General features: G+C 45.3%; 1 protein-coding gene across 1 annotated transcript in view; it reads right to left on the minus strand.

Annotated features, from left to right (window-relative positions):
• Window positions 1–1,122: 1,122 nt before the first annotated feature.
• The window catches only part of CERK (ceramide kinase), a 60,193-nt gene continuing 37,139 nt past the window's right edge, over window positions 1,123–24,176 (minus strand). The window contains exons 8-13 of the mRNA XM_015413492.1: window positions 23,074–23,226; window positions 21,604–21,709; window positions 9,757–9,824; window positions 5,695–5,906; window positions 4,708–4,913; window positions 1,123–1,255 (exon numbers count right to left, since the gene is read on the minus strand). Of these exons, the coding sequence (XP_015268978.1) occupies window positions 1,141–1,255; window positions 4,708–4,913; window positions 5,695–5,906; window positions 9,757–9,824; window positions 21,604–21,709; window positions 23,074–23,226 (860 nt within the window). The 3' untranslated portion in view covers window positions 1,123–1,140. The remainder of the gene's footprint in view (window positions 1,256–4,707; window positions 4,914–5,694; window positions 5,907–9,756; window positions 9,825–21,603; window positions 21,710–23,073; window positions 23,227–24,176) is intronic.

Genomic DNA, 24,176 nt, shown 5'->3' on the forward strand with positions numbered 1-24,176 from the left:
AGAGCAGGCCAGGAAAAGTGTAAGTAGTCCTGCTGATTGTATACACTGGCTATGAGAAACATTTCAGGTGAACTGAAATTAACATCTCAAAGATATGCTGGTGTCCTGGAATGTCTTTCATTTTCCCTTAGTAGATATTGCATAACAGCCATGTTGAATGCCTTTCACATATATTTGTGCTTACTGTACCCATACAAACAGATTCCAGTAAACTTTTATCGTTTCCTAAGGATTACAAAGAGGAGTTTCTAGAGGAACAATGCAGCTTTCATATGAAGCCGTGCCTCCAGAATTTACTAAAAATATATATGTATATATATAAACGGTAGGTTCATTTAAAGCCAGGAATGTGTGTGTCTAAATTGCATTGATAAGTTGCAAAATACTGTCACACTGAATGATTTTGCTATAATTTAAGGAGACACTGGAGCCGGTGATAAGAACTTGCTACTTTTGAGTACTGTAATCAATGCTCCCTCTAAGCTGTGGAGTCTTGTGAGCAAAAATTCTACTTTGTGAGCTACTGGCATGAAAGTTGTGAGCAGGCGATTTGGCTGCTGCATAAATGAGTTTGCTCTGGAGCCACCCTTCCTGAGCTGAGAGAAAAATGTGTGAGCCGGAGGCTAAAAACCTGTGAGCTGGCTCACACTCACTCAGCTTAGAGGGAACACTGACTGTAATCATAGACAAGTAATATAATAGATCCTTTATAAAAATCTGACTGGCCAGCTCCTAAGAAAACAAAAACAAACAGTTTGCACAAGGACATCCAGGGTGTAAATGTGCATCCCACAAAAATTCAGTGGCAAAATTCCTACAGAACTTCCCGCCACTTGTTTTGCACCATTGTTATTGCAATCCATCCATGGAATTCACTCTTCATAAATGCACAAAAATACAGTTGTTCTGAAAAGGTTCTCCAGTTCCTCTTTCTACCATATCGATCATATTAACTTATTCTAAAATAATAGCCTAATTCACAAAAATAAATTCTTTCAAAGATACCCATGCAAAATGAGTATTTACCAAAATTAAAATTTAACCACAAAAAAGTATCCAGTTTTAAAATGTTTATTTTCCTGCCTGAAATGCTTATTTCTCTAGGCAGTTGCCTTCCTGTTGCTTAGCTTTTGTAGAGAGTTAAGAGTTCAGATGTCCCAGGTTAGATGGAGCTTCTAACGTCAACGGTGATTCTTCATATTTTGAGAGGGGCTCTATTCCTCTTGCAAAGAGGTTGATTAACTGGCAGTGAACCCTGCAACAGAAAGACAGCGAAGAGTCTTGACAAGATTATAATCACATTAATGATGATCAACTGCTGCTCCTCAACAGTAGGAGTCACACATTTTTGGTGAGTACTGCCAGAATAATAGGAAATGCCAAAAAATCAGCAATGTCAGGTTCAGTTCAGACATGCATATGTTCCTCAACCTATGCTTCTATCTTCTAAGACGATAAAGCATTCAGTCATTCACACCTGAATGTGTGAATTGATCCTATTAATAAGCATTACTTCTGAGGTGATATGAGGTGGCATGACAGTTCTGTTTGGTCCAAGATGCTGTATCTATTATGCAAGCTTTTTTTGAGTATCAAGGTGAACTTGAGAGAGGTTCCTCAACTGGTGGAAAATGACCTGGGAAAAGAGTAAGGTGATGGGAAATGGGCTGCCCACAACAAAAACCTAGATAATATTACTCAATCCATTGAATTTTAACCTACTCTATCAACTAAAGTCAGGGGTCGTTTCGGAGAAAAAGAGCTAGGGGAATTCATTAGGGGAATTCATTAGCATATGCCACACCCCCTGCCATCACCGGAAGTGTGTCATAAGGCCACATCCACCACTCAGTTAGTCTTAGTCTTAAAGGTTAGTCTCCCCATCCAATGCAAAAGGCCATCAACAATTAGATCTTTTTTAAAAAAACCCAACCTGTTGTGCAGCCCTTCCCCTGGGACTGTCTGCGCTGCTTTAAAGGAACATCTCGGCTCCCGGGTTGCAGAACTGCACACACCATGCTCCCCCTGAAACCACCCAGCCCAGAGCTCTGCACGCGCATTCCATGCACAGCTACAGCTGCATTACTTGAAGTTTTGACATATGGATATTTGCCACTCAGATCGCACCCCCTCCACACACACACACATAGAAGCTCAATAAACAGGCCACCCACTCTGGTATCTGAATTCATCACTGAGACAAGGTTATCCGCCTCACATGCAGAAGGACCCAGGTTCAATTCCTGGCATCGCCAACTAAGAGATGGGTGATCTGGCCCTGAACTGGATGGCCCAGGCTAGCCTGATCTCATCAGATCTCAGAAGCTAAGCAGGGTCGGCTCTGGTTGGTACTCGATAGCGACGCAGAGGAAGGGCATGGCAAGCCACCTCTGAGCATCTCTGGCCTTGAAAACTCCCTGTGGGTTCGTCACAAGTTGGTTGCAACTTGACGGCACATTCCACCACCAATGGTGCTATGAGAAGCCTGAGAGGGCCCCTCTAACCACTGCAGACAACACTGACCTTGACGGACCCCAGGTCCAACACAGTAGCCCCACCCTCAAGCTACAAGGGAATGCACCTGGAACCTGCGTGTGCAAAATTCACAAGTAGCACGCTTGAAAAACAGATCTGACCAGAAACCACGCGTTGCAAAAGGTTACAAATCTCAGCTTGGTCCAAGCGACTGACAAACACCAACTTAGATTTTCAATTGTTCAGAATACAAGACGGTAGGGCGGGACAATTCAACCACAGCACCACGCATAAACTGACACGACACAAACTTCAACAGGTCTCACCCTTTGCCAAACTGAAGTACCACCTTGTTTACAGTGCACAACTCGGGAAATCATCTACCAGGTTCCGTCTCGAGCAGAAGCTACCAGGTTCCGTCTCGAGCACCCTCCCTTTAAGAGGATCAGGTCGTGGGGGGGCAAGGCCAGAGTCAACCGCGGGGACCTGGGACGAGCCAGAGGCCATGGGGGGGCGTTCAACTGACGGGTGGCCTGCCGCCGCCGCAAGGCTCCCAAGGACGCCCAATGCCCAGGCGGCCCCAGCGCTGCTGCTGCTTCCACGTGCCCACAGCTGATCGGGACAAGCGGACGCCCCCCGCCCTTCACGACCCGTCTCCACCAGCACACTCCTCCCCCACCGTGCGGGGACAACCCGGCCCAGAGGGAGCCACGCCGCCTCTTCCAGCCGAGCAGCTCCACAGGTGCGTACGGAGCGGCCCCCTTGGGGGAAAGACGGGCCGGGCACACGTGCAGCTCTCCACCTGTGCAGGCAGCCAGGCTCAGGGCCCCAACACGCTCTGGGGGCAGCAGGCGAGGGCACCCCGAGATTGGTGGGGGCTGCCGGGTGAAGAGGCGATCACGGGGGAGGGTGGATTGCGGGTAGAAAGTCTGCTCAGTCCCCGGGGGACCCCGACGCCTCCCGCCCTGCACAGGAGGTGCCGGCTGCAAGCGCGGGGAGGGGGGACACGTACCTTTTGTGCGGGGAGGGGGGAGAGGCGCTTGGCGCAGCCCGGCGAGGGAGGCGTGCGAACGCATGTGGCGCAACAGCAGCGGCCTGAAGCAGGGGGCGGGGCTTCGTCGTGTGCCCCACCCCCGCACCTCCCCAGGGGGATCGGTGATCCCCCGCGATCCCCCCGAAATGACCTCTGTCTAAAGTGTTACATTGTTAATAGAAAAACTACCTTATCTTCTGTTCAAACCCTTTTGAGGAACCTGTGCATTTCACTCAGTGATCTCCAATGTGCAGCCCATGGGCATCATGGTACCCACTGATGTGTTTCCTAGCACCCACTTACTTCTTCCCCAAGCAAAGAACCAGTGTGGCTTTCATGCATTTTCTTGAAGTTGGAGATGCTTCAGAAGAAAATAGGAAGCATTACCTTGGGGTCTGCAGGAAGTACCTGTTCAGAAATAACTGCCTCCATCGTACAGTCTCCCAAGATTTTGAGAGAGGCCCTGACACTCCATGTCAGCCATTTTGAGACTGATCCCTATGGCAGGCATTCTGTGGCCACTCCCCTCCCTCAACATTCCAAAAATTCCCAAGCATAGGGACTCCTGTGTTAGAGATACATTTGGTTAACCACTACTTTTTCATATTTTCATTAGGAGGTTGCTGTTATCTTGACTTCTTCCTAAAATGTGTGTCCTGATACCAGTCCCTCCCATTGCCTATTAAGTGTGCTGGTTGTGGACAAAAAGTCTCACAATGACAGCCTCAGACACCTTTTCCCCTCTCTCCCCTCCCCTTCTTTTTATTAATCTTATTAAGTGATGCTCTGTCATCTTGGTGCTTGGGGGGGGGTCAACAGTGGGAGGGCTTCTAATGTCCTGGCCCCACTGGTGGACCTCCTGATGGCACTGGTATTTATGGCCACTGTGTGATACAGAGTGTTGGACTGGATGGGCCTTTGGCCTGATCCAACATTGGCATCTCTTATGTTCTTAATCTTGATAAAGAGCTTTGGAAAATCTGAATGCTTGCACATTTTGGTTGGTCTTAATAAAAAGCTTTTGCACATCTTTTGTTTTTGTCTATGTGTGTGAACCAAATTCCAGTTTTCTGTTTGTTCTGGTAACCCTATAAAAGGTTTGACATCCCTGTCAAAGAGAGAACTAGTGACCAAGTAAGGCATCTCCCCCTCAGCACTTTTTCTATACATTGATCCATTTGAGAAAGTAAGGTGCTCACTCGACTTCGATTGCTGAACTTTCCAGAGTCTCCCCATCACAGTTCCAGGTGCTGCTGGAAAAGGTGCAGCAGCAAGCGGGATGGTCTCTGCAGAACTGCCCAAAGTGCTTCTTTTGCATATCTCTGATGTCTTCACTGTCTTCCAAATGCCGTGATGTAAAATGAAACTTCCTGATCCGATAAACCTCTACGAAGGTGAAGTTAAACTGTAGAGATATGATACAATAGTTGCAATGATCACGAAAGCAGCACAAAAGGCTACTTGTAAACAAGAAGCAGGGCTCTGTATATTCGGGAGACGTCCCCAGGTATGTTGAAAAATATGACTTTGTAAATTAAACAAAAGGGGGGAAGAACCCAACACCAACCATCTTTATTAGAACTAAATATACTCCACAAGAATGGAATGTTATGAGCACCTGAGAGTCAGTTGGGGGGGGGGGGTAAAGGAAATCAGCTTGCTTAAATCATGGAAGATGTAAAGAAACCTAGTGGGGGAGTTTTGGCAGTGTGGGGTTTCCGAATTGTTCCCCCTCCACAATTCCTCATAGAGCTCCTGGCTTGTATATTACTGTAATAATACCATATAATGTGTATAAACCTGGCAGTATATAAAATATTAGCCACCTGCTTCCCCCACCCCTCAACTGAAGATGCCCTTGCTCCAGAGCTATACAACTGTATAACCTTTTGGGGGGCAGGACCTGCTTTTTGCATGAGATTGTTAGGAAGGACATAGGAGCTGGAACTTGGATGCTTTCAGAAACCAGTGCTATAACTGAACTTCTTGTAAGTTACAAACAAAATTTTTGTCTTTATTTCAATTTATATCTTGCCTTGCCGGTGCAGCAGTGGCTCAAGGCGGCTTACACAGTTAAAATACAATAGAACCAATAAATACAATAAAAATTCACAATTAAAATAAGAACATGGATAGCCTTAACTTAAGCTCTGAAAATACCGCAGTCCTGCAGACAGAATACACACCTGATCATCCTCGTTAGTATGCCTTATGAGGTACCTCAGAAAATTGAATCGAGAGCATTTGTGAACGAGAATGAGATCTGCACAGCCGTCTCCCAAATGAGCAGATGGTGAAAGGCCTTTTGGACTCCGTGGGCAGGCACAACTCATATTGGCTGCATTGATGGCTAAGAACTTTCCTCTAATAACCTTCCATTGATCTGTTTCGTCATACCCTTAAAGGAGAAACAGGTATACTCATAAGGGTGAAAAGAAATGACTGCTACTTGCTACACTTTGGGCTTCTGAACAGATTTTAAAGTACAGTTGACACCATTACATGAGCAATAGATAACAGTGTATGTTACAATACAGGGATTATTAGCAAGACAACAAAGGCCCCGTTCATATGAGGCAGTTTGGGCCGGGAGTGGGCCGGATTGGAAGCGCATCAAACGGGTGCGATCCCACGCCAACATCTGCCTGGCGTCGCGCTCCCGCCTCCAATCTGGCCCCTCCCCCGATGAAGCGCGTCAAAGATGAACCACCTACCTTCGGTGGTTCATCCAGTTGGTCCGCTTCATCCTGGCCGCGGGATCGGCGGCGCGTCTTGCCGCCGTCGTATCCCCGGCCCCCTGCCGTACTGCGCATGCTCGAGCATGCGCAGTTCGGCAGCCTCCCCCTTCGACTAGAATCTTCCTCCCCGGTATCTGATCATGCCGGGGAGCAACGGAGCGCGGCTACCGGGATCCATGGGATCCCGCCGCGGCGTTTCTTTTTTGGCGCGGCTTTTAAAAGCCACGCTTCGCCCCGTCTTTTCCCTGCCGTGTGGCAGGGGCCAAAGTTTATCAAGACTTTATTAAGACTTTTATCATTTTTAAAGAAGACTTTTGTCTGCAGGGCCAGTGTCTACTGCTTTTCCTAATTAGATAAATAGCAGTGATCCCCATCGTGTGTGTGTGTGTGTGTGTGTGTGTGTGAAGTGCCATCAAGTAACAACTGATTTATGGAGACCCCAGCAAGGGGCTTTCAAGACAAGGGAGATGCAGAAGTGGTTTGCCATGGCTTTCCTCTGCAAAGTCATCCTTGGTGGTCTCACTTCCAAGTACTGGCCCTGCTTAGCTTCCGAGATCTGGTGAGACTGGGTGATGCCATGCTGTCTTGCCTCCGTGACCCCAACATGGCTCCCATTAATGTGTTTCCTGGCATCAGTTTGCTCCTTAAATCTTAGAAAAAAATTGAAAGGTATTGAATGAAATAGGAAATTAAATAGAAATCTTCAGATTACACCATGCCAAGTCACTCACAAGCAAAGTACTGAATTCATCCAGACAGGCATGTCATAGCCATGTGCCCTCAGCTTGGCCACAGTTACTGACTTTCTGGGCTTGGCAATCTCTCCCTGTGGCTGCCCAGGGAGCAAACCCTCCACTTTCTTTAGAAATAGAAGCTAAATAATGTTTCCTCCTCAGTGCAAAGAGCTGAGCCAACCTCCAGTGGTAGCCATTTAGTGATCTCCTATATTCTCATAGAGCCATTTTGTGGTGGTGCCGCTCATTATATTTCCTCAAATTTCAAAAGTGTCCATAGGCCATGGCTAGGAATGCCAATCCCCGGGGGGGGGGGGCAGGAGATTCCCCCAATTTCGCATGCTCCTGCATGCTGCCAACCTGCTGGCCAGTGGTGGAAGCCCTGCCCCAAGCCCCGCCCCAAGCCTCGCCCCCAACAGCATTCACCAGTGGCCACCCCTCTTGCAGATGAAGTTGACATGTAACTCTGCCTTGCTCACCTTTTGGCCATCTTGGAAGCTCTGACTGCTGAAGCCAACCAGCCTGGCTTTTGGGACTCTGGAGACAGAGTACATTTGGACCCAGAAGTGAATGGGTAACATCTTGTCTTTGAGAACCAAGGTTCTATTTTAGCTAGTTTGTTCATCTTTAGCTTTCTTGTTTCCCCCCACAATACTATTTTAAGTAAGTTTGCACTCTTTTTAATAAATATACTTCTGGTTTCTGTCTCCACTGCTGCAATAAGTTCTGCTGCCTCAGACTGTTGGTTATTACCTCTAGAATAACCTGTGGGTCTCCTGCTGTGAGCCAACCTCGCAAGGAGGATTCCCTAGTTGAGCCCAGTAAGGTTAGGAGTCTGTCCTTTGGCTCTTGACTGGAGGGACATAAAATGACTGGTGGTAGCACTACCTGGTTAAAGGTATACAGGTGCCTTTAACCCCCATTTGTAATTGTAGCTAGCCAGCCTCTTAGTGAAGAGAACCCCTAGCCTGGGTTGGGCAGGAGGGGGGGCTCTCTTTGACACCTCCTGCAAGATTTAAAGGGCCCTCCATCTGATTGGTGGGAGCATGTGACCCGCTGATCAGCTGGAGGACTCTTTAAATCTTGCAGGAGGGTAGGGAGAGGGGTGGCCATTGGCTGCATGTTTGAATTCCAAGCGACAAATTGCAAGAAGCGGGGGGGGGGGGGCGGTGTGCATGCCTGAACTCCAAGTGGCAAACTCACTACTTGGTGTTCAGGCGTGTGGGGTGCCGGTCCCCAACATGATGATGTCACTTCTGCATGATGTCATTGCACTGGGGACATCCAAGCCCCCTCCAGAAATGCCCCCCAAAGTCCCCCACCAGTAACGAGGAAGGACCTGGCAACCCTAGCCATGGGTGTGTGTACAATGAACAGTATGACAGAAAAGAGCTGTGTTTGTTAATTGAACGTATTAAGAGCAAACAACAGTACATCAACTGGCGTATATTCCCCTCTATCTAGGAAAAGGATTATAGAAGTACTTTATCTTGATTATTGAACCAGTTAAATAAAAAAGGTTCCCTTTGGAACACTGAATAGCACTGAATTGCATCTTGGCAATGGACACAGGCAAAAGTAAAATAAAAGAGAATCATGTTTATTAAGTACAGCCAGAAAAGGAGATTAGGAGACTGCAAACTCTCTTAGTTCCCTTCCCCAGCAAATGTAAGCCACAGTTCTGCCCCACTGCCTGTTCTTTAACAGTTGTTTATTGGGGACCCCACACAACAGTCATGTTGGGGACCCCACACAATCCATTGGAAAAAGATCCTGAACAGCTGCTGTCCAGATTTGTTTTGTTTTTTCTCAGTCAGGACTGACTTATTTAAAAGAAGCCAAAGGCTTTAGCATGTCTTTAGGGAAGGCAGTACATACAAAACCCTAGCTATGCTTGCAATGCTCCAATACTTACTTTGAATTCCACTAGTGAGGTGAGTTTGGAAACAGTAGCTACATAAAGGGCATCCCAGTGCCTGTATGGGATGGGGCGGGGGGTGTTCCTAAACCCTAATGAAGCTGTGAGCATTTTTTAGAATTTTGAGAAAGGATGGTGGGCACTGTTAGAAACTGGCGGCAATGGGGGTGGGGTAAATCGCTGATATTGGGGAATGGGGATAGGACTGGCTCTTTGCTTTGGTGAAGAGATACAGTTTGGAAGAGTTTGGTCCCTGAAGGACTACAAGAAGATGAGAGGCAGAACAAATTCTGTATCTGCAACAAACCCGAGGGTATATGGTGGTGAAGAACCTGCCTAGAATAAGCTCAGTGGATTGCTAGTTAGCTTGTAGGGGGAGACCCTTTAGATTTTATCCCACAAGACTCAAGATGTAATTTGACACTATGCTCACCCACAGATGCCATGTTGGGGATCATTAGAGTAACAGAGACTAGGAAGTGTGGGGTTTTATTTACTCCTTGTCAGTATACTTTTAACAGCGGATATTGTATGTTGAACACACTGCACTATATTGTAGAGTTGTAAAATGGAGCTAAGAAAGTTGCTGGCAAATGCCATCCAGATGTATTTTAGTGTGTCCTGTAATTCTGTCAACATACAATCATCATCTACACAGAATGAACATTAATACTGACCACCAGAAAAAATGTAACTTTTAAAGAAGCCTGTTAGGCCAGATATCCATTCTTGAGCTCTGCCTTTACCCATTTGCATTTAGGGTTTAGTTTTATATTAATTCATGTAACAAATTCCCTAGAGGCCAAAGGCCCAATTTCCTAACTAGGCAGGGCTGACTTCTATGCAGTATACAATTACCACGTCGGTCTTTTTCAAACTTCTGCAGCTGTTCCAGCTGTCGCTTGCTTTCTTTGCAAATGCGGCACCTGGAAGACAAAAGTCAATTTAGTTTTGACTACAGGGAAGAAGGAGCTGCGGTGGCTCGTGGTTAAGACGCTGAACTGCAGGCTGCGGAAGGTCAGTAGTTCAGCAGTTCAAGACCCGGGTGCCGCAAGACAGGGTGAGCTCCTGTCTCTAGTTCCAGCTCCTGCCAACCTAGCAGTTCGAAAGCAAGAAATTGCAAGTAGATAAATAGGTACCACTTCAGTGGGAAGGTAACAGCGTTCCGTGCACCTTGGTGTTTAGTCATGCCGGCCACATGACCACGGAAACGTCTTTGGACAGCGCTGGCTCTTCGGCTTTGTAACGGAGATGAACACCGCAACCCTAGAGTCGGATTCGACTGGCTTTCGAGCAAGGGAACCTTTACCTTTATAGGGAAGAAATCACACTATATGAGTTTTGAAGTTTCCTAAGGCTGACCTTGGGGGTGGGGGTGTTTGCAGCCAAGCCACCAAATTTTGGAGCACTTTGAACTAGGCTTACCAAACGCCGGCGGGGGAAATCTATTTCCTGGCAGGATGCGTGCCGCGGGGGACGGCTGTGCGCGCTGCACCCGCCGTCGCCAGGATGTGACGCTCCGCGTTACCCTGGCAACGGGACCCAAACAGCCCCGTTGCCAGAGTAACGCGGAGCGTCACATCCTGGCGACGGCGGGTGCAGCGCGCACAGCCGTCCCCCGCGGCACGCATCCTGCCAGGAAATAGATTTCCCCCGCCGGCGTTTGGTAAGCCTACTTTGAACCTGGTCCACTTGACTGTGGACTTTGCTGAAGCCATCCATTTACTAGGCATTTATAAATTTGAATGCTTTCTTATTTTGTTTCTGACATACTCCTAAATTTTATAATTGATTATATACCAGTACTAGGTTTTACAGTTTTTTCTTTCCACCCTGGGCGCCTGACAAATGGGGCACAGCATATAAACAATGAACACATAATGGATGCCTATATGAACATATACCCTCTACAGAGTCAAACCACTGTCCCATTAAGCTTCATTCTGCTTATAGCTCTCTAGGGCTGGGGTCCCTAGCTTTGATGTGCCTGTGGGCACTTTTGGAATTTTGAAAAAGGGAAGTGAGTGCCACCACAAAATGGCTGTCATGGGAGGTGAAACTAATCTCAAAATGGCTGCCACTGAAAGCAAACACTAACGGCAACCAAAGAGGAACACACAGTGTAGGTATACAAGGGACTAGCCATCTGTGTGAAAAAGATGCTAACACTAGTTCAATAATGACCAAAGTATTAATACAAATACAACCATAGAAGCACAATATTAAAGTAAAAAAATTTCCTCTTGAGGTGAAGATGCATGAAGAATAATATAAATGAAGAATCCGGATATTAAGAACTCTGTTTCGAAGAACTTCCTCAGTAACGGATAAACAATGTATCTTCAAATAGGTTATACGCACTCTTGTGAGTTATAACAAACACATCTCATAAATGGGCAGTTATTGACAACACATCTCAGGAAAAGCTCAAGGGTTGCAATGTCACTGGCCTGGTGGAACACTCTCCCAAGAGACATCTGGGCACTGCAAGACCTAGTGCAGCTTCTCAGGGCCTGTAAAATGGAGATGTTCTGCCAGGCCTATGATTGAACCAGTGGTGACTTATCAGCATTGGCCTTCCATGGCGTGTTTCCATTTCATATTGTTCTACTCATCTGCCCCCCCCCTGTATTATTAGTTATCATTTACAGTGCACAGATGTGAAATTTATGCAGGAACAGTGGTATTAACCAGCACTATAAAGGTAAAGGTTTCCCTTGCTAGAAAGCTAGACGAATCCGACTCTAGGGGGCGGTGCTCATCTCCATTTCCTTTTTTTTAAAAAACAGAAATTTTTATTCAGGATATAAACAGGGGTCATTTCGTAGAAAAAAGAGCTAGGGGGACTCATTAGCATAACTCATTAGCATATGCCACACACCCTGACATCACCGGAAGTGTGTCCTCCCCACAGCCGGTGGCGACCTTCAGCGGGCACCAGCAGGGAGCTCCAGGCCCCGCCCTCCCGCACCTCACCCGGGGGGATGGCGTCCCCCCGCGTCCCCCCCAAATGACCCCTGGATATAAACATACATATTCAACATTTCATTTCTCTATTTATCCCCTTAACGTTTAACACTCAATTTTCTATTTTTATCCCTGTTACATCCTGCCCCCCTCCCTCTCCCCTCCCTTATATACGGCTTCCCACAGTGCTTTGACCTCCTGTCTCTATATTTCTGTTCCCTTTTGCTTTTCCCACCACCTCTTACTTTGAATCACTAGGTAATTCTTATTTTATAATATCAATTATTTCTATTCATAATATAACTTTCAGATAACTCTATATTTAATAATTATTTCCATTATAGCAATTATTTCTACTCATTATATACCTCTCAACTAACTCTTGATTTAATTATTGTTAAAGCAAAACAGATTATCTTTTATTTCCCAGTATTTTTCTAAATAATCTTTTAAGTCTCTCCAGTCGTTATAAAATTCTTCTGCTTCCCTATTATTTAATTTTCTTGTCATTTTATCCATTTCAACTGCAAACAATAATTTCTTCATCCAATCTTCAGTCTTCGGGACTTCTTCTTGTTTCCAACATTGCGCATAAGTAACTCTAGCTGTTGTCACCATATACCACATTAAAGTTCGCTTAGTTACGTTGACCTCTTCTAATTTCAGTCCCAAAAGCAGAAGTTCTGGCTCTTTTTTAAATGTATATTTTACAATCTTTTCCATCTCTGAATGAATTTGAGTCCAAAAGTTTTTTGTTTTTTCACAAGTCCACCACATATGATAAAAAGAGCCCTCCCCTTTTTTGCATTTCCAACACTTATTCGACATATTAGTGTTCATATTAGCAATTTTCTTCGGTGTCATGTACCACCTATACATCATCTTATAACAGTTTTCTTTAAAGTTATTACATGTTGATATTTTCAATGCATGCTTCCACAAGTACTCCCAAGAATCTATTGTTACTTCTGTGTTCATGTTTATCGCCCACTTTATCATTTGCTCTTTAACTGTCTCTTCTTCCGTATACCATTTTAACAACACTTTGTAGATTTTTGAAATACATTTCTTCTTGCCTTCAAACCAAGACACCTCAATCTCGTTATTTTTTTCCCTAAATCCAAAAGTTTTTTTTATCTTTCTTGAATAGCTCATTTATTTGTCTATAATCAAACCACCCATATTTAAACGCTGTTTCTTCTTCCATTTTCAACACGAACAAATTCCCTACTTTTTTTAGCATGTCTCTATATTGTATCCAATCTTCACCTTTAAATCTTGAATGTGGCTTTATTACTTCTGCTGGCACAATCCATAGCGGTCTCTCATCCGAGAAAAACCGCTTGTATTTTAACCATATGTCAAAAAGTACTCTTCTTATCACATGATGTTTAAAAAAACCATCTCCCTTCACCTTTTCATACCATAGGTAAGCATGCCACCCAAATCTACAATCATGTCCCTCTAATGCCAACAGTTTTTTGTCTTCTAAAGTAACCCACTGTCGTAACCATGTTAAACATGCCGCATCATGATATAATCTAAAGTTTGGCAGTTGTAGTCCTCCTCTCTCCTTGGCGTCACAAAGAATTTTCATTTTTATTCTTGGTTTTTTTCCACCCCAAACAAACTTTGAGATTTCTCTTTGCCATCCATCCAATATTTTCCCGTCTCTTATTATTGGAATTGTTTGAAATAAAAACATCAACCTTGGTAAAATATTCATCTTGACTACTGAAATTCTTCCCAACAACGACAAGTTCAATTTATTCCATTTCTCAATGTCTTGTCTTACTTTAGACCAAAGTTTATCATAGTTGTTTTTGTACAACTCTATGTTCTTCATTGTCAAATCTACTCCCAAGTATCTGGTTTTATTTACAATTTCACATTTTGTTATTTGCTACAATTCTTGTTTTTCTTCTCCTTTCATATTTTTGCACATTATTTTCGATTTTTCTTTATTAATGTAAAAACCTGCTAATTCTCCAAATTCCATTATTTTCTTTAGAATCAATGGTAACTTCTGTATCAGTTCTTCAATCACAAACATTACATCATCAGCAAATGCTCTATATTTATAGGAGAAACCTTTATTAGTTAGGCCCGATATCTCATTATCTTCCTTGATCTGTTTCAACATTACTTCTAAAATCCATACAAATAATAACGGAGACAAGGGACACCCTTGTCTCGTTCCTTTCTGCACTTTGAAGTATTCTGTGGTTTCTGCATTTATTACCAATGCCGCCTTCTGCTCCTTGTAAATTGCTTCAATCATGTTCATAAATTTCTCACCAACATTTGCTTTTCCAAATACTCCAAACACAAAGTCCCAATTCAGATTATCAAACGCTTTTTCGGCATCCGCAAAGAAAAAAACAACCTTTTTCTCTGAATGTTGATCATAATATTCAATTGCATCAATTACCATTCTTTAATTATCTTTTATTTGTCTTTTGGGTAAAAAGCCTGTTTGTTCTTCTCCAATAGTCTCTTGTAAGTACTTTTTAACTCTCTCCGAGATTATTTTGGCAAACAATTTATAGTCATTATTCAATAGGGAAATCGGTCTATAGTTTTTTACATTTGTTAAGTCCTGTGTTTCTTTAGGTATAAGTGAGATTGTAGCTTCTCTCCAAGTTTCTGGAATCTTTTTTGTATCTCTAATATCATTCATTAAAAGCTCAAAAATTGGGATTAGCTCCTCTTTTATTTTCTTGTAAAATTTTACTGTAAACCCATCCGGTCCTGGAGCTTTTCCCAACTTTGCATCTTGTATTGCTTTATCAATTTCTTCTTTAGTAATCACACTTTATTCCTTTAAATTTCTCCGAATTTTTTTCTATGTCCACTTTCTCCAAATATTCTTTTAGTTTGCTTTTATCCACATTCTTTTTTGCAAATAATTTTGCATAATATTTATAAAATGGCCTCTTGATCCCATTAGCATTCGTTATCTCTTTTCCATCTTCCACAATCTTTGTTATACTATTTCTTTTCAATTGCCATGCCAAATATGTTCCTGGCTTATTTGCCCCTTCAAAAGATTTTTGTTGCAGTTTTTTCAAATTCCAATAAAGTTCTCATCTCCATTTCCAAGCCAAAGAGCCAGCCCTGTCCGAAGACGTTTCTGTGGTCATGTGGCTGGCATGATTAAATGCTGAGGTGCACAGAATGCTGTTACCTTCCCACCGAAGTGGTACCTGTTTATCTACCTGCAATTTCTTGCTTTCAAACTGCTAGGTTGGCAGGAGCTGGGGCCAGAGACAGGAGCTCACTCCGTCATCTGGCACTAGGGTCTCGAACTGCCAAACTACAGATGTTGCGGTCTGCAGCTCAGCGTCTTAACCTCTGAGCCACCATGGCACAGAATCAGCATTATTGTTGCTGTTGTCCAGTCGCACAGCTGAGTCAGACTCTTCGCGACCCCATGGACCACATCACGCCAGGCCCTCCTGTCTTCCATTGTGCTCTGGAGTTTGCTTAATTTCATGTTCGTTGCTTTGATAACACTGTCTAACCATCTCATCCTTTGCCATCCCCTTCTTCTTTGACCTCCAATCTTTCCCAGCATCAGGGTCTCCTCCAGTGAGTGCTCCCTTCTCATTTGGTGGCCAAAGTATTTAAGTACTCTGGAAGGCACATCACAATAATCTAACCTTGATATGATCAGAGCATGGATCACTGTGGTTAGATCATGCTTTTTGCATAATGACCAAAACTGGCATATAAACGGAAGCTAATAAAACGACCATTGGTTACTCACCGTGAGGGGTCCTTCTCCTCTGAGGCTTGGAGGACATCTTGTGGGTGATTCCCAACCATCTCTTAGGGAGGCAGGAACTTCAAACTGTTTCCTGTTTCCTTTGTTGGGAGTCACCCTCAGCTCAGTTTTGTGACTCCAAAAGCAATATGAGAAGCTAAATAGTGAGAAAAAACTCAAGCAACAGCATCAACAAACATAAACTGCAGAGGAACGTGTAAAACTCAGGTAACAGAAGAAACATATATACATCAGAAGAACCGAGAAGACGACCCGGGAGGGCCAAGATGTCCTCCAAGCCTCAGAGGAGAAGGACCCCTCACGGTGAGTAACCAATGGTCGTTCTCCCTCTGAGGTGGAGGCCATCTTGTGGGACCTCCCCGAGCAGTGTCCCTAAATTTGGGAGGGAGGGTCGTCATGAAGAGACAGGATAGATTGTAGCACCCGTCTCCCAAAGGCCGCATCGGCAGAGTCAAACACATTAATTTTGTAATGCCTAATAAAGGTCGACAAAGTGGACGAAGTAGCAGCCCTACAAACCTCCTCAACTGAGGCTCTGTTGCAAAACGCGGCGTTAGTCGCTGCGCTTCGAAGGGAATGGGCGGTGATCCCTACTGGCACCTTCTGGTTAAGACTCTTGTAAGCCTCCGCTATGCAAGACCGAATTGTGGTACTAATTGCTGAGTTAGACATCTTTGTGCCAGTGTGTGGTGGAGAAATGTTAACGAACAAAGTCTCTGTTTTCCTGAACGTGGCTGTTCTAATGAGATAACACTTGAGCGTTCTCCTGACGTCCAACGTGTGCCAGATCCTCTCCCTCGGGTGCGATGGATTAGGACAAAAGGACGGAAGGCAAATTTCTTGAGTTCTATGGAACTTCGAAGAAACTTTTGGACGGAAGGTGGGATCCGTCCTTAAAACCACCTTATCTTTATGAAAGACACACAAATCCTTTCGAATGGACAAGGCGCCCAGTTCCGAGATCCGTCTTGCAGAAGTGATGGCCACCAGAAATAAAGATTTCATGCGTAGAAATTTGAGTGGAATACTTCGAATTGGTTCAAAGGGGTGTTTGGTAAGTGCTGTAAGTACCGTGTTGAGTCTCCAGGTTGGAAACCTGTGAGCCTGTGGTGGATCTCTCGCGGTCGCGCCTCGGAGGAAACGTATGATATGAGGATGTCTAGACACTGGAAAACCTTGAGAGTGTGGAAGTACAGAGGCTAACGCTGCCATCTGCCGCTTGAGGGTGGATGCTTTAAGGCCACTATTCCTCCCATCCTGAAGGAAATCTAAAAGCGAAGCGATGGCTGGACGCAGGGGGTCGACCTTCTTGCGAAGAGCCCAGCGGACAAAAGCTTTCCAGGTAAAATTATATATTCGCGAAGTAGACGGTCTCCTGGATGCCATCATGGTATCAATCACTGACTCCGCATAACCTAACCTGGAAAACCTGGACCTCTCAACTTCCAGGCGGTCAAATGGAACCAGCCCGGATCCGGGTGACGAATCGGGCCCTGTAGCAACAGATCGTCTGATACCGGCAGAGTGATGGGAGGAGACACCGACATCTCCCTGAGTGCCGTAAACCACGGCCGACGTGGCCAATACGGAGCTATAAGTATCACCTCCGCCTGCAGGAGTCGTATTTTTTGAAGAAGTCTGGGTAAGACCGGTAGTGGAGGAAAGGCATATAGAAGTCCTTGAGGCCAAGGAGAAAGAAGAGCATCCGTCTCTTCCGCCATCGGGTGGAAATACCTGGTGTAGAAGCGTGGAAGTTTGGAGTTGATGTGAGAGGCAAACAGATCCACTTGCGGCATTCCCCACTCGGCCGTTATCACCTGGAAGGCCTTCTCGTGCAGCGACCATTCTCCTTCCTGCAGTACCTGGCGACTCAGCCAATCTGCTTGAAGATTGACTACTCCTTGTACATGCTCCGCCTTTAGAGATGTCAGATTGACTTCTGCCCAATTCAGAAGAAGAGTCGCCTCCCTGTGAAGAGAACGGGATTTCGATCCCCCCTGTTTGTTTATATAAGCCTTTGCGGCTATGTTGTCCGTACGAATTAAAATATGGAGATCTTTGATGAGAGGAGCAAACTGAAGAAGAGCTAGTCGTATGGCTCTCAACTCCAACAGGTTGATCGGCATGTGTTGTTCCACTTCCGACCAAGTCCCTTGTATCGGTATGTTGTGCAACGTGGCTCCCCAGCCCGTGAGGCTTGCGTCCGTAAATATTTGGGTTCTCTCCGGAATCCAGAAGGTCTTGCCTTGTGTAGTATTGCGGGACACTGTCCACCATTTCAAACTGGACTTCACTTGAAGTGGCACCTTCAGGGACAGATCCATCCTGGCAGCAACTGAGCGTTGGTATGGGCGTAGAAACATCTGTAGCTGTCTTGAATGAAGACGTCCCCAATGCAGGGAGTCGAACGTCGCCACCATCAACCCCATCATTTTCGTCAGAGAGGACAGTGATGATGTTCGCGCCTGTATGATTTGTTTGGCCAAATTCCGTATCTTTTCGGCTTTCCCCTGAGGAAGGAACAATTTTGTCTTCTTGGTGTCTATCACCATACCCAGGTGTTCCAAACGTTGGGTAGGCATTAAGGAACTTTTTTGGAAATTTATTAGAAAGCCGAAATGTTGAAGGCAACGTACCGTCGTTTCCACGTCCCTCAGCGCTTGCGGTCTCGATGGGGAGCGGACGAGCACGTCGTCGAGGTAGGGATGAATATGAATTCCTTGTTCTCGAAGACATACAATCACGTGGACGAGAATTTTGGTAAATACTCTGGGGGCTGATGCTAGGCCGAATGGAAGAGCCCGAAACTGAAAGTGGTCTTTTCCCACGGAAAAGCGGAGGAACTGGCGATGGCGAGGAAACATGGGGACATGAAGATATGCTTCCGTTAGATCTATAGAAGAAAGAAATTCTTGTGGTCTCAAAGATTCCGCGATGGAGCGCAGGGTTTCCATGCGGAAATGTTTTGGTTTTACAAATTTGTTTAAGAATTTCAAATCTAGAATAGATCTCCAGTCCCCGTTTTTCTTCGGGACTGTGAAAAAGATGGAGTATATCCCGTCCCCGCTCTCGGCCTGTGGAACCGGTTCTATTGCCTGTATACGAAGCAGATGAGCGATGGCCGCCTCCGTTCTTTGACGTTTTGAAGGATTTCTGTGGCTGGGAGACATCAGAAAACGCTGAGGCGGTCGGGACAGAAATTCTATTTTGTATCCTTCCAGAACAAGTTCCCTTGTCCAGGAATCCGGGTGGGAGTTGATCCACTCTTGACTGAAGAGTAGAAGGCGTCCTCCCACCGGTGGCGTTGGGTAGTCACGCCTTGGGATTTTTTGGATCGGTGTCCCCTCTGTCCTTTCTATTGCCGTAGGATCTTGGAAATCTGTTGTTGAAGCCTCCGCGCCGAAAGGACTGTTTGGTGCCCCATGACGGACGTCGATTGTCCTGTCTAAACTTGGTCGCGGAGGGAAATGGACGGGACGGAACGGAGGCGGTTGCCGAGGTAGAGGGAAAGGAGGATTGCCTCTTATCCCCGATGCGGACAAATTTTGGTAGAGATTTCTTTTTATCTCTTGACTCAACTAATATTCTCTCTAGAGAGTCCCCAAATAATTTGTTTCCCTGAAAAGGATAGCCGGACACAATGGTTTTAGATTGAAAGTCAGCCTGCCAGGTTCTCAGCCACACCAGACGCCTGGCAACCGCAGAAGACGCCATGGCCCTAGAGGAGAGTACCATGGTGTCGAGGGTGGCATCAGCTGTAAAAGAAAGAGCTTTCAAAATTCTGTTAGCACCTTCTAATAAGCGCGTATTATTTTCGGGTAACATTTGAATGAGCTTCCTCATCCAGACTATGGAGGCTCTGGACACAGTAGATGCAGCGGCAGACACCTTAATTGCCATAGATGAAGCCTCATGAGAACTCTTGAGGGTAGTATCTGACCTCTTGTCCATACTATTCCTTAGGCTGCCATGACCATCCTCTGAAAGCAGACCTGAGGATTGAAGAGCTGCTACTGGGGCATCTACAGCAGGGATCTGTAAGACATCTGAAGCAGATGAGGTTATTGGGTACAATTTCTTTAACAACCCGGGGGTATGTTTGTTAGAAAACGGTTTTTCCCATTCAGCCTTAACTTTGCGCATGTAAAAATCCGGAAAGGGAAAAGCCCTTTCAGACAGATCATCCGGAGGAAAAAATTCATCCGTAATTTCAGACCCTTCATACAGTTCTGCCTCCTCAGAACTTTTGAGTTTGGATTTTTGTAAATTTTGAATTTTAAGGGCTGAGACTGTCTTAGACAGTAGGTAATGGAGGTCCTCAGGTTTAAAAAATCTAAAGGACTGTTGTGGAGGAGCGGGGATGGCAACCTCCTCTTCAGCGTTAGAACTAAACTCCCCCTCCTCTCTCTCACTGGAGGCATTAGAACTGTTCTCTCCCTCCCCCTGAGTAACTGCAGGGTGGGTACGTTTAGGGAAGACCTTTTTTGCAGCCTTGGTGGGCCATTTCTTTTTGCTCTTGCTTGGGGGAGGAGAGGGGGAAGACGACGGAGATCGTGACCTGCTAGATCGTCCTCCCGAATTACAGAAACGGGCGATCTCCTGTCTCATAGCTCTCCTAAAGAAGGACATAACTCTAGGGGATAAGGGAGCAGACGTGTCGTCACATTCGTTACCTCCTCGAGTGACTCCTTCCCCTCCTCCGTCATTCTCCCGGGCAGCCTCAATTTGAGTGCTCGCTGCTTGGTCGGATCCGCTTAGACCAATAGTCTCGGATCGCCCCCCGCCCTGCAAAGGGCTGCATCGCTCGTTATTAGCATCTAAAATGGCCGCCGCCATCTCTGAGGACTCCAAGAGCGAATGGGAGCTTTTGGCGCGTTTAGCCGCGCCGTGCGATTCTGCCGCCCGATCCTTGCCGTCCGGCGCTCTTTTTCGGCCAGCGCGGCTTTCCTCTCTTTCGATTTCCCCCGAAGAGAGAAATCCATCGGTTTCTCCCCTGCGTGCCATAGCCGCCTTGGGAGAGGAGTCTTACGAAGCAGGCGAAAGAAGGGGGGGTGAGGAAAGGAGATAGATCGACAGAAGAGGCTTTTTTTTTTTTTTTGAATCTAACAAGCAGGCAAGGTGAAAGAAAGACTTGAAGAAGAAACAGGAATCTTGAAGTGAGGTAACAGATAAAAGATTGAATAGTGCAGGCGAAGCCTAAATTAGTCAATGCTCTCCCTACTGAGGCAGGAAGAAAACTGAGCTGAGGGTGACTCCCAACACAGGAAACAGGAAACAGTTTGAAGTTCCTGCCTCCCTAAGAGATGGTTGGGAATCACCCACAAGATGGCCTCCACCTCAGAGGGAGAAGTTCCTGTGTGCCACGGAGGAGACCTGAGCCTCCAAACGTAGGCCAAGATCCACCAGCACTCCCAAGCTGTGAATCTGCTCCTTTGGGGAAGTGCCCCACCAGACTGATTACTCAGTGTTTCAGCAGGTCCTTCATTGACCCAACCACACCCAGTCTTGTCGGGACTGAGCTTCAGTTTTTAGGTCCTCCTCCATTCATTTACCTTCTCAGGGTATTTAATTCAGAGATTCCCTATGTCAGATTTGTTGGAGAAAGAGGAATGCTTGGCTTTTCTCCTTTGATATAATTCATAGCTCTCCTGCCTGAGTAGTCTCAACATGTTTGCTCTGTGGAAATCTAGTTTGTGTTTCTCTTTCAGTGATGTGTAGCACTCTGTGTACTGTGAGGAAGCTGATGATGTCAAACACTGAAATAGGAATTGGAAACATTAGGTAGTTCTACTCCTTCCAAATCTACAGTATACATCCACTGTAGTGTTAATTTGGCTAGAGAAGGAATCTTGGATTTAAAGCTAGAAATCAAGAACTCTGCTTTGGGCTGTCCACTTGGAGGCAACATCTTCTGAAATCAGTATGATGAAATATTAATATATTTAACTTACTTAGTTTTACAGGTTCTTTGGTCTCTTGGAGATCCTATTGTATATGTTGCTGGAAGAAAGGATACAGTGCCCTCATAGTACTGATGGGAAAGGAAATTCTTGAAACCTTAGAGAGTGAAGAACTAAGAATGATGAACTATTCTAAAGCAACACAGAAATTCTTTTTCTGCCAATTTTCTTGTAGACTGGCAAACCTTCCCCCCAATTTTATTTTTTAATTTTAAATATGTATATGCCCGCCTTTCTCCTGAGCACCACAGGACCCAACGCAGGTAATGTCAATATAAAAGCTATTAGATAAAATAAGAAAGATCAAAACAGGAAATATAAACTATATTAAAACACCAGTCTAAAACTACTTTATGCTCCACTAGCAGGATATTCCCCCTTTGCCCAGGCTGAGTTTGCTACAAAGGCTCTCTGGAGTGACTGTGTTTTGCAGCCTCACCAGAAAGGCAGGAAAGTAGAAATCCCCTGATCTCTTTCAAGAGGCTGTTCCACAAGCATGGGGCAACCACTGAAAGAGCCTGAGCCCAGACTGTTGCAGAACATGCCTTAGACAAAGGAGGTACCAAGAAGAGCTCTTGCTTGGAAGAATGAAGCTGCCATACAGGAACAAACAGTTTTGTTTGATTTTGGTTCTACAGCACCCTGAGTTTCCTTCCCAATTCACCTGAAGAAAGTTCAGCTCTTTTAGCTGTATCTTCCACTGCACCTGGCATTTTTCTCTGATGACTTTGTACCTCCCCATGTAGCACAGGTTTGCCAACCAGGTGGGGCCCAGAGTTCTCCTGGAGTTATAACTGATCTCCAGACTACAGAGATAATGAGGAAATGATAGCTTTGAAGAATAGACTCCAGGGGATCACATCCCAGCTAAGTTATCTCCCTTCCTCAAACTCCACCCTCCCCACACCCTGCCCTCAACTCTCCAAGAATTTCCCAACCTGGAGTTGGCAACCCTACTATATCTATAATGGTGTCAAGCAGTCCCCGTGCCCTACAGTACACCTGGCTAACGAGTAGCATCTCAGTGTAAAAGGGAGAGTGGCTTTAGATATTAAAGTGAAATTATGAGAAATCGCCATGACAAATCAGAAGCCTGGCATGAAAAAGTGGGTGGCAGTAGGCCCTACCATGTGAAAACTGAATCCTCCTCTAATCTCTCTTTGTTTCTACAACACTGATCCTATCAAACTTTAGCTTTCTAGGAAAGAAATGTGAAAGTCAAATCAATCTGCTTATGAAAAAAAAACCTTGCTTGTAAATGTTTCACGTTTTCAATGCCTACTCAGAAGACCAAAGCAAACTTTAGGGTCATCAATGTTGTATAAACTCTGATAAAGCTCCTGAATTAGGTCATGGTTAATTATGTTTGAAATACACCCCCCCTCCCAAAAAGCTTTAAAAAGGGTTTATCAATGGACTGATTTTCTGTCAGATGTATGGTGCCAAGACTTTAATTTTTACCTGCAAAGTCGTATCTGACAGACCCCATCCAGCGCTTCTCTTCACTGTCTTTTAACACATCTCCATAAAATCCGTACCCCAATAGTGACACAAAGTACTTAAGAAATGTCTTATTGCAATGTACTGAAGAGACATCCAGAGGTTGACTGTCCCCTGTCAATGAGAGACATTTCAGATGTTTAACCTCTTTTAACCTTTAAGAATGGTGAGAAAAGATTCATCAGTAACCAGTATAATAATAGAAAGGAGAGGGGATCCAGTACAGATGCTGAAAGCAGTAAGTTAAATGCATTATTACGGAGCTGTATAGGTACCTTCCAATATTGTGAAGCTGCCTTATACCAAGTGAAGCCCCTTGGTCCTTTAGGTCAATATTGTCCATTGGTAGTAGCTGTCCAGCTCTTCAGCACAGACAAATCCTTCCCAATGCCAGCAACCTGAGTTAACTAGAGTTGCCAGGCATTTGAACTTGGGACTTTCTCATCTATATATCTAAAGAGTGAAGTGTGACCCCTATCTATGGAGATCTAAATCTGTGGATTAGGGCGACACAGAAAGAAAACAGGTTTGCAGGAAAATCTGAAAAATACATTGGTGGGGATTAAATAAATAAAAGGTAAGGCACTTTCCTCCTCCTCCTTTGTAAGGGTGTGCTGATGACAATGTGGGTGGGAAGAAGCCTCAGCAGCTGGCATCACCAGGAGCCATGCAGTCCTTGCCAGCATTGTTGTCATGAGGAAGGGGGAAGCCTTGGTGGCCCCTGTGGTAGAGGCCAGGAGCCACACAGGTCTTGCTGGCATCATTGGTGACAGTGTGGAAGGAGAAAAGCCTAGGAGGTTGGGAACTATGCAGCTCTTCGCTTTCAATGCCTGTGTCACGGGGAAGGGAGAAGCCTTGGAGGTCAGAAGCCATGCTGCTCTTGGCCTCCGATATCAGTGTTGGGTGGTGGTGGTGGAGATCAGGAGCCTCATGGTTTTTAGCATCCAATAGCAGTGTCAGGTGGGAACTGACAGGTCCTGTAGTGGAAGGGGTGGAATAAAAGTTGGGGGGAAATTCCCCCCTCCTTGAGTATCACAGGTCCCCACTTGTATATTCTAATAGTG

The sequence above is a fragment of the Gekko japonicus genome, unplaced genomic scaffold, assembly GCF_001447785.1.
Source record: "Gekko japonicus isolate JY-2015 unplaced genomic scaffold, Gekko_japonicus_V1.1 scaffold168, whole genome shotgun sequence".
Taxonomy (NCBI): domain Eukaryota; kingdom Metazoa; phylum Chordata; class Lepidosauria; order Squamata; family Gekkonidae; genus Gekko; species Gekko japonicus.